The 10,715-nt window shown below is 42.6% G+C and overlaps 2 protein-coding genes across 3 annotated transcripts in view; one reads left to right on the top strand and one right to left on the bottom strand.

Moving 5' to 3' along the window:
* Positions 1-9,132, bottom strand: part of LOC106805262 (septin-7-like) — a 135,558-nt gene extending 126,426 nt beyond the window's left edge. Inside the window, exon 1 of one of the 2 annotated variants that reach the window (XM_014806864.1) lies at positions 9,116-9,132. In XM_014806864.1, the coding sequence (XP_014662350.1) occupies positions 9,116-9,119 (4 nt within the window). In that variant the 5' untranslated portion in view covers positions 9,120-9,132. Of the gene's footprint in view, positions 1-1,789; positions 1,857-9,115 lie in introns of those variants that run through there. The other variant, XM_014806812.1, reaches the window with a different exon arrangement.
* A 235-nt stretch (positions 9,133-9,367) lies between these two features.
* Positions 9,368-10,715, top strand: part of LOC106805153 (UPF0609 protein C4orf27 homolog) — a 7,460-nt gene continuing 6,112 nt past the window's right edge. Inside the window, exons 1-2 of the mRNA XM_014806651.1 lie at positions 9,368-9,447; positions 9,576-9,650. Of these exons, the coding sequence (XP_014662137.1) occupies positions 9,368-9,447; positions 9,576-9,650 (155 nt within the window). The remainder of the gene's footprint in view (positions 9,448-9,575; positions 9,651-10,715) is intronic.

Consider the following 10,715-nt stretch of genomic DNA (forward strand, 5'->3'; position numbering starts at 1 on the left):
TATATATATATATATATATATATATCACGTAATACCGTGGTCACGCAAATGCGCGCATGCATGACGAGGCACAAGAGTCGATAACTATTAATTGGATCAGCACAGAACCTAAAGGCGTGCTGCGACGTCGGTATGTGACTGTGAGTGCCAGTTATAAAAATACTAGTACAGCTAATACTCTGAATTGTCATCCCTTCCATGATTCCATCTCAACAAAAAACTGCAGTAAAGTTCAAACGTGCTGCTACATTGTCTGCATATATACTTTGCGCAGTCCCGAACGCCAATAACTAGCACGCCAAAATTGGGCCGAAGCGTCTTCGGGAAAATAGCACGAACGGCAGATTACGAAAAAAAAATAAGGCCTTAGTACAACTTTAGCTAGGAAGTTTCAAGTTTATGCGTATGTTAGTGAATGAGATTCTACGCGCAAAACACACCACACGGGAAAGTAGCACATGCGCAGTACCCCCATCAGAGAACGGACCTTACAAATCCGGCCCAGAAACATGAGAGAAACGAAAAGGCATGACGATACATACGCCTTGCAGATCTACCGAGCTACTTTACGATGTCTTGCTGCGGCGTAGAAGGTTAGAAACCACATGGGCTGAATTCGTGACATTTTGTCATGCTCGCTCCAATTAGAGCAACCAGTACACATAGTTTACACCCACTAACACAATGTAGCCCGAAAAAAAAACATCCCACGACCAAAGAATCCGTTGATCTGCATCGCCCTCATCTAACGCCTTAGGAGCTAAATATAACAAGGAGAGGAAGCGCCGCCATATCTGGCCCAAATTTGGGTTCGGCAGAGACCCTAGAACAGATTAGTGTTCTATTGTCTCTGAGTTCGGTCTGCACAGCCGTTTCAGCTGATTATGGTCCATAGATGGCGCCCTTGAGGCGAAAAGCGCACAGCCAATCCGCTTCCTCTCCTTGCTATCGCCTACATTCACTTACTGCGATGTGGCGGGCTCATGCAATGGATAGAAGAATACCACTTTGTTCGTAACAGTGACAATTGCGTCCACTCACACAATGACATGACAATAGCAGTTCAGTACACCCCTCCCCATGTCCTCTCTCTCATACTCTCTCACACACACGCACGCTTGCACACACACGTACGTACGCTCGCACGGACATACACACAAGCGAATGCCCACACATATACGCACGCACAAACACACACACACACACACGCACACACGCACGCACGCACGCACGCACGCACGCACGCACGCACATACAGGAACGCACACACACGCACGCACACACGCACCACCCACTGATGTTCTCAGACAACATGTAACAATACTGGCCGATGCAAATACCAGGCAAACAGAAGCAGTAGTTACAGACCTCTGCCACGTATCGGTTAATTTCACATGATTACGCGCTGTCACGCAGGGCAGAGTGAGATCTGAGGGGTAAACACAGAGATGAACACGTTATGTGATGTGTGTCAGCTCCACCTTTGGAATTACGTACATCATCTACATACTGCATGCTCTACATAGTGAGGCACACAGGAACAAGACCGAGACACACACCACTAATACTTAGAGCAAATGAAATATATACCTAGCTCTATCTTCACCGTGTGAGTATATATTATATAATATATATATCAGGAGTAAGTAATCTCTTAACAAAGAGCGTAAGGATTATTTTTCAAAGTTATGCCGTTTGAACGATGCACACCGTTCGTTTATCCGAGACCCCGATAAAGCAAGGACCCACTGTACATACATAGTGTCAGTGACACACAATCAACTCTCACCTGCTTGTCCTAGCACAGCTGCCTGCGCCTGCTTAATCCTTGATGGCTTCATTTATTACACTGACAGTATTCCACCGACTCCGTCACACAGTATAGGAACAGTTGGTCCGTCGACGACACAACACACACACAGCTCGACAATTAACCTCAATTACTCTGCGACGCAGGTAACGAGATGCAATGAAAGCGATGACCGCGTCGCCACGGCAATGTCCTCAGAGATGCTGCCAAATTAAAGCTTACGGTCTCGGCACTTGAACCGAAGAGCTCTACTCTTGATCGAAGGCACGTCGGTAACACGAAGCTAGTCAGCAGCACAAGCCGTAGGTACAACTCTTACCCGCTTACGGCTACCAATTAATATTTATTAAATTATTTATTTATTTAATTATTGAAATTATTCGGCAAGCATCCTCGCACGAGGTACACTCCGATCGCGCACACCACAGAACACGCGCGCGCAAGGGAAAGCAGTCGATCATAGCACAGCTAGGACAGAGAACTAAGCACCGAGCGGTTGTTCTGCGGCACCACCACCACCAACACCACCTACACGTGCATGCACTCAGACTGCGCCCCTCCTGGAGCGATCAGTCATAGCCAGCTTCTCATTTCCAAAAACTTCCGAACATGCATCATGCGAGTCTGCGCAAAAACAGATGTGGAAGTTTGCTTTCTTAGCGCTGCCTAACTTCTTTTCCCACATGGCAATAGGCCAAGAGTAATTGATGAAACGTGCGAGTGAGACTGCAAACACGCGAGGAGCTGGAGGAGGTAGGGTGGCTCAGCTGCTCACGCGCTGCTAAGTTTGAGGGCTTCAGAAGCAATATCATAATACTCTTAGTCTCTCACACACTGCGAAGATATACTGCTGTCGGGTATTCTCCTCCCGACAACGGTAGTACAGCTACAGAGTGCGAAATTAGGGGGTGCGCAATCGTGGTAAACAAGACTTCATTTTTGAAAATACCGACCTCAAAATCGCACTCCCACGTGCAAAATTTAGTGACCGTTCTTTTTCAGTGTGAATCCAAGATCTTCTGCTTGAAGAACGTTAGCGTTATGGAGGTACGGCGTACGCTGTTAACGGGAGAGTTTGGTTCCATATTACTCGCTTGTATCTGTACATTTTCACACCCTATGGTTGATTTACTGCCTCATATTTAAGGGTGCGTGCATTTTCAGCACCTCACCTAAAAAGTTAGTCGTGACCTCTGAGCTACTGTTGGCGACAGGGAATGTGGGCCCCAGATAGTGTAACTTGAACCATTATCCACATGCAACTTGCGTCTGAAATCGTGAGCACTGCGTAACAGTGAAAGATGTGCTGATGTAGAGGAAGGGATAGAGTGTGAGAGCGAGAGCAAGTGATAGAAAGCTAGGGGAGGGGTGAAAGCAAGACTTAAAGAAAGAAAGAGAGCGTGCAAGCGCACGCGAGAGAGAAAGAGAGAGAGAGAGAGAGAGAGAGAGAGAGAGAGAGAGAGAACGGGAGAGATAGAAAGAAAGAGCGAGGGCGAGAGATGGCCGGGCGAGAGATGTGTGAGAGCGAGCAAAAAGGGAGATCGAGAGAGAGAAAGAGAGAGAGAGCGAGAGAGCTGACATAATGTTCACTTAGCCAACATTTTACACTGAATCTCATCGATTTTAGAAAGCCGGCGTTCCATAGAGACAGATTGAAAATTTATTGCACTTGGAAAGCCGATCATGAAGACAAAAGCCGTATGATTTCTTGATATCAGTTCGGAAAATCCACAGTTTTAGCTATGTGCCCACATCACCAGCTACATAGGCCCGTGTATCTGCCGTTAAAAAGTACATGCAAATTAACACTGGATGATAGAGCAACACACCCCCTCACAAAATATTGTCGCCTTAATAGGTCATCAAACTCCAGTATTTCCCTAAAGCCCAAATAACTATGAACGTGCAAGGAAAAATAGATCGTTGTGTTTGAGCAGGCAAAAAATGGACACTGCAGAAGGCCACATGTAGATAATTTTTAAGCTGTGTTGTCCCAGAAAGTAAAAGACAGGGAGACATGTTTTCAAATACTATCTGGAAAGTATCAACCAAGACGCTACCATCTGTTTTAATATGCTCAGAAAGATTCTAGTTTTTTTTATCCTGGCAAATATATTGCCTTATGCGATGTGCTATCTTTGTCAATACATGAGTGATACGCCAATACTCTTATCTTGGCAAATAATACAACACGTTCCTTGAGCTCGTGAAGTTGAGTAGAAACTAAATATATTCTGATTTCCATATATATAGGGTGTAGAATTTTGGTCAAGTGTTGATTTTATGAGCTCCCCCGGAATTGGGTGTATGTAATACATTCTGGACATTGTGCCCTCATGCAACATGTAAACAGTTAGCAATTAAATATAGATATAGGCTTTCATATCCTGGAGATTATGACTGGCAAACAATTTCAGGTAGCCCTTGATTAATTTCTTATATATACCATAACATGATCACCTATTGAAAATCATGTCTACCAGAATTTCCTTTAATTTGTGTAAAAATGGATAAATTAAGGTATACAAAACTATACTGTGACAGTGTGTATATAGCAAAATGTCAATAAAAATACCTGCGTATCCACTGACTTAAGCATGCTATGCTAGGTCAGGTTAATTGCAATCAAGAACTCATAGCCAATTGGCATATGCAAACCCCATCCTAGCCAGCATATTTCTCCGAATACACCGATAAGCAAGTACTTAGTTATAGTCAGCAGTGCTCGAAATAAGCAATGGTCCGATGGTCCGGGGCCATCAAATAATCAGGAGGATCATCAGATTTTCAAAATCAATGGTCCGACAGACCATTGAATATTTTGGTCCCATTTTATGGTAAATTTCTTGCATGCCGCATTACTTTTAGAGGACAATTTGAAATTTAGGAGGACCATCTAAAATTTAGGAGGACCATCTAAATTTCAAACTAGATTTTTCCCCTTATTTCTACCCTTGATAGTTACAACATAGCTCCTGCCCTCCCTCCCACCACCCAGCACACGGCTAGCAGCATATGTATGAGTAATTGTGCAGAAGAAACAAGGACACGCACATACACACATACACGATGTGGCTGGCTGCCAACGCTTGACAAAAACTATTCCTGTGATAGTTTTAGAATTTCCTTTTTTTCTAAAGGAATTTCGACTAAAACTTAATGAAACACAATGCTCACGCAAGAGTGCACATGCACTGGCAATATGAGAATGACAGTTTGTAGGAAGGTGCACAACTATGTTTTTTACATGCTGGAAAATGTATCTGAGAGATAGCTGCATTCCTTCCTTTACTTAGGGTTTCACTCCCTCTTCAATTTCCCCAACTCTCTCTCTCTCTCTCTCTCTCTCTCTCTTCCTCTTCCTCTTCCTCTATCTCTCCCTCTCGCCCTTTTCACCTTATCTCTCCTTCTCGTCCTCGCCCTCTTTTCGTTGCCCTTGCCCACTCTTTTACTTTCTCGCTCTCCATCTCTTTCTCATACTTGTAAACATATTACCAGGAGTGGATAATAGAGAATCTCTATTGTCTACTCCTGATATCACAATACCTGCTATCTAGAATCGTGACCTGCGTATTGCGATACGTGGGTCATATACCTTTTACTAAATTAGACATATTCATGATTGATCAGTGGCTTGATTTTCAGCATTGGAACAGTAACTATATTGAGATATGGTGTCATGACCATGTAGCATAATTATATGATTGATTAAATATTGCTTGCTAACATAGTTACATAGTGCCCTGAATTCAAAAGGGTGGGGGTGGGTTAGTGATATTTATCCGACTCCATTTACTCCTTTGCCACCATTCTATGTAGATGTCATCCTAACTGTTATGCATGCCTTACACTTATCTGCCTCGTGGGAAATCTAACTATAACTATAGATTAGGACACATAAACAATAATGAGCATCAACCAATTGATTTAAACCAACAGAAATTCCAGGGAAGTGCAAACGTAAGAACCTGGAATGTTAAGCACATAGAAGTTATGAATGGGGTAGCTCTAGTAAAGTTCTATAGCCCGCGTGCAGTTGCCGCAGGGCTATAGGATCTTCTATTACGGATGCTCGGGACCAACTTAGTAACGGTTACTTGCAGCTATAAAACGTCTGTGATAGGCAATTAATGCCTCTTATCCGAAGTGAATATGTCTTAAGTTATATCCGCAACTAAAATTTAACCTCTAACTATCGTTGAAATGGTCTGCTTGTGGTATTTCTTGTGAACGAACATTTGATTTGCGAACTTCAAACGGCCATTTTTGGCAGCGATGCAGCAGCACCAGTCAGCGGGTTGGTTCCTAGCATTCGTAATAGAATGTCCTATAGCCCTGCGGCAACTGTACACGGGCTATAGTACTAGAGCTATGAATGGGGTAGCAACACTGCCAGCTTAGTCAATCAAAGCAGATACAATCACTTTGGCTATTTTGGGCAGACGCTGCATATTGTATTTGTATAGAATACTGATATCATTTATTAATGCAGGTATGCGGAACCTGCCCATTGGCAAGTTCTCCACCTAATTAAAATAGTTGTATATGGTGATACACTACTTTTTAGTCCAGTCATCTGGCTAATCTATCAGCATCATCTGATGGAAAGATTAAATGTATTTCAGTGCAGTGGATCAATTTAACAAAAACAAACTACTTGTGAAGCTTGGCAGATCTTGTAGAGCTGGCATAAACACAGATACAATAATGTAACCCAACAAGAGTAGGGTTACAATGCGAGCCTATTCTTTTCTTTGGAGGAGCCCCTGAGTGATTCACTCAGGGCGGTTTTATGGTGCGTTTTTAAAGACTACAACTTCAAAACTGGGTTTATTCTAAACACGAACCTTTCTCCGCTATTCTGGGACTTACTATGTATCACGATACTCTGTATTAAAGGCTCACAATGCGCATCCAAACGCTAATTTCTCCAGTACTAGACTAGCAAATACTTCGTGTCATGCATAATCATACTACCTTATGGCAAAATAAACTCTAGTTCCTCCCATTTCACTGCGCGTTGTCTTATAAAAGGTATTTTGAAATACTGCCAATGTTGTTGAAATTCTCCGATGTTGTTGACAGTTTTTCCCAATCCCCAAGCAAACCGTGCAGCGGTGCTGCGGTACAGCGGTTGGGCGCAGCGAGAGATAAAAACATGTCGACGTCACGTCGACCACTTCGAGCTATTTTGTTTGCAAACAGTCGGCGTTTGCGCACAGAGATGCAGTTTTCTCAACCTGCTCTTTCTCTGTGGGTTTTAAAGGAAGCAGTAGCCTCTAGGTGCTAAGGTTATTTTCCAGCTAAATTTAGGTTATCATTGCGGCTACAATAAAAAGTTTTCATTGTTTCAATCACTATTCAGAAATATTTTTAAAAAATGTTTTAAAACTAACGACTACAGTTTGATTTACAGGACGACGGTTGGCGCCACTAGAGCGCACAGATATGAGAAGTATGCGGCAAACAAACATTTTCCTGTGGCCAAGGGGCTAAGCAGACCGAGGGTATTTCTTATTTCTTCACTTTAAAAGAAAAGGATTGTAATAATCTTATGAAGCGACATATAGTTTCAGTTATAATATGGATAAATTGCCCTAAAATGAATATCGTTTCCGGTTAACTAGCATTTAGGTATATAATATAATTGGCAGCTTTTGTGATTAGCCTCGGTCATTTACCTGCACACACAAAAACTGCAAATACGCAACTTTTTCAGGGTGGCGCACGGTCCGGGGTGTCCATGGCGCCGTTCAAATTTGTAGCGTTGATGTGTAAATAATTAAGTTAAGTATCTGGTGACATATAACATGGTGGGTATAGACGATATTGTTTACTAGTAAGTAAAGCAGTTGTATGCAGTAAAATCCTAGGGCTACTGTCCCCTTTAAGCAAACGCGCAGGTGAAATGGGAGCAACTAGAGTTTTTTATTTTGTCATAAGGTAGTGTGATTATGCAGTGACACGAAGTATTTGCTAATCTAGTACTTGAGAAATTAGCGTTTGGATGCGCATTGTGAGGCCTTTAAACTATTTATAACCTTGTTAAACAAAATTTCGAAGTGACGAGCGGGCGATATTTTCGAGCTGCGCATTTTCTGTTGACGGCTGTGACGTACAGATTCCGCAATGCGCATAGCGTTCGGCTAACTTCGTGCATGACGTCATGACTGAAGCCGCAGGCAATCCGCATGATACATTCGATCTTGAGTCGAATGTTAGGGCGAACGCTATGCGCATTGGGAATCTGTAGCGTCACAGGTCAACCGAAATGGCCGCTCTGAAATATCGCGGCTCGTCAACTTTCACATTTTGTAAGCAGGTTATAATAGTTTAATACAGAGTATTGTGATACATAGTAAAGTCCCCAGGTATACAGAGAAAGGGTTCATGTTTTAGAATAAACCCATGTTTGGAAGTTTTAGTCTCGCAAAACACACACATAAGAACTGTCTCCTGAGTGAATCACTCAGGGGCGTCCTCCAAAGGAAAAGAATAGGCTCACATGTGTAACCTACTCTTGTTGGTTACATTGATTGTATTAGCAAAAACATAACAGAATAGGCAAGAAGGACTCGTTGCGCTTGACTGCAAGATGCGCAGATCGTTTCAGTCATTGTAGTGGCGGCATTAGCAGGCTCTATTGAGTGGCGAGTTCTAGTTTGCAACCACCTTGCACATTTGCCATGTTAGTCCTTGGGCAGGTACGTCTCATTAATAAATTGTTATTAAAAACCGGGTTATAACCACTCTGACAACGTGTAGCGACACAAATTGGCTCGAGTTAATGTCTGAGATTGGTATAGGGTTCCAAATATTGAAATATAGCTGTTGTGGTGAACTAAGGGCCTAGTGCTACTCGGCCTAGACTAAATGCAGTAATGAATGTTTGTATTACTGAATACTGTACTTGGATATAGTCAGGAGTAGAATTTATCATCGGTGCCTGATATTGGTGTGACAGTACACACAGGCTATATATAGAACAGTGGTTGTAGTCCATGCTTTATCCTAAATTCATGCCGTGGCTAAATATAAACTAGCTTCAAACGCCCGTTAATGTTATTGTTAGTAGACATTACGTCAGTTAATTAGCAGTGATTATCTTGATTTGCGATTTCTGTGAAGAGTTTAATGGAATTTGCAATGCTGAAAATCATTGCATTAGAAAACGTAATCTGAATGTTATGTTACGTCTCTTTTACGGTAGGAACGCGTTAAACTCCGAACGAGTGGGCAACAGTGAAGCGACGTTATGACCGCCTCAGCCTACGGCTTATAATTGGTAGTGATAAATCAACTTACCCATTTCTTTCTCAGCTGTTTATGTCCCTAAACCGCCGCGCCAACTTGTTTGAGTAGAAAAGACAAAACAAATTCAGTTAGACACTGCCATCTATTGTTAGGGCTATTGTGGGTATTACCAATATACGCCTATATAATATGTGCGTGGAAAAATCGAGTGTGAGCTTGTTATCATGGCTTTATAGTAGTTAGAATGAATGTGGAATGTCATGTAGAAATAAGCCCAAGATTATAGTTCGATATAATGTAAATATGAAACGTGTATCCGTTAGAAAATCATTAAGTTCGACTCTTGAGTTTCGGTTTACGCAATTTCTCATTCGCGCCGCAAGGCCGGTTGTGCTCACGGTTGCGATTTCCCTCGCCGCGGTGAGAGATACCTGGCTGACGGTCGTAAGATCCCGGTTGTACAAATAGATAAAGATGTTTTGTAATGATTGGTGCGAAATGTTATTCCCAGAAAACCCAAAGGGGCCGTCACCTTGGGTAAAAAGTTTTCAACACGCCATGCAGTATTAGCTGATAAGAACGCCAAAAGTCTTGTATTTGTTACTTTTAGATGATTTAATACCCCTCGTAACGACTTGTTCTGACCCAGTCCACACTGGTTCAACTTGCAACGTTCAGATAGAGATACATGGTCTCAGTTGAGACACTCATGTATATTTTCATGTGCAATATCCAAGAGTACATAATTATATCAATACTAAATCAGGTTAGCCCGGTTATGGGATTACGGGGTTTAGTACGTTGGGGTAGGCACAACTTGGTTTGTCTATGTGGGGTGATCCCATTGTTCTCTAATTCCTTTGGGCCGTCACAGGCTCCAGCAGTCAAGTCCTACAGTTAAGACCGGAATAATTCTGTGCGCATATCAGACCTTTTTTATTGATTTGGTGGAGGGTGTATATATATGGGACATTGAACGGAGTTCCCGATTGAAGATTCTCGTGAGATTGCATGCAAAATGCATGCGCTGAGAATTGCGGCCTCGTAGCGCCGTATTGCGGCGAAAAAAAAAACCTAACGGTTCCCTTCTACATGGCTTTACCTTGGCTACTGATATGTGTATCACATTCACTCAATCGTTATTCACTTCTTAAAAGATTGTTTTTCATAAACACTGCGCTTAGTCACTTTCGCTAAATTACATACGGCGCATTTACAAACAATCGACGCAATTCAGAGCGAGTCTTACAATAGCGCCTGTTTCTTGCTTGTATGCTGTGGCGGGCTGCAGGAGGCCTGATAGACTCGCTGTGATTGGTCTGAATTGTTTTGTAAATGGTCGATGTAATTTTAGGAAAGTTGTAACGAAGCGGTGTTTTTATGAAACCACTATCTTTAAGAAGTGAATAACGATTGAAGTGACATGTATACACATGCTAGTAGCAAGGTAAAGCGATGTACGAAAGGGTAAGCGGTAGGTTTTTTTTCGCGCAATAGCGGCCGGTACGGGCCGCATTCTCAGGCCGGCCATGCATTTTGCATGCGATCTCACGAAAATTTCAATGACTCCGTTCTGCTCCCCCAATATAACTTCACTATAAATATTCAGAACTTATTCGGTCTAAGTCCGCACAGTAAAAACCGACCCAGC

This window comes from Priapulus caudatus, unplaced genomic scaffold (genome assembly GCF_000485595.1).
Source record: "Priapulus caudatus unplaced genomic scaffold, Priapulus_caudatus-5.0.1 Scaffold6, whole genome shotgun sequence".
NCBI lineage: Eukaryota > Metazoa > Priapulida > Priapulimorpha > Priapulimorphida > Priapulidae > Priapulus > Priapulus caudatus.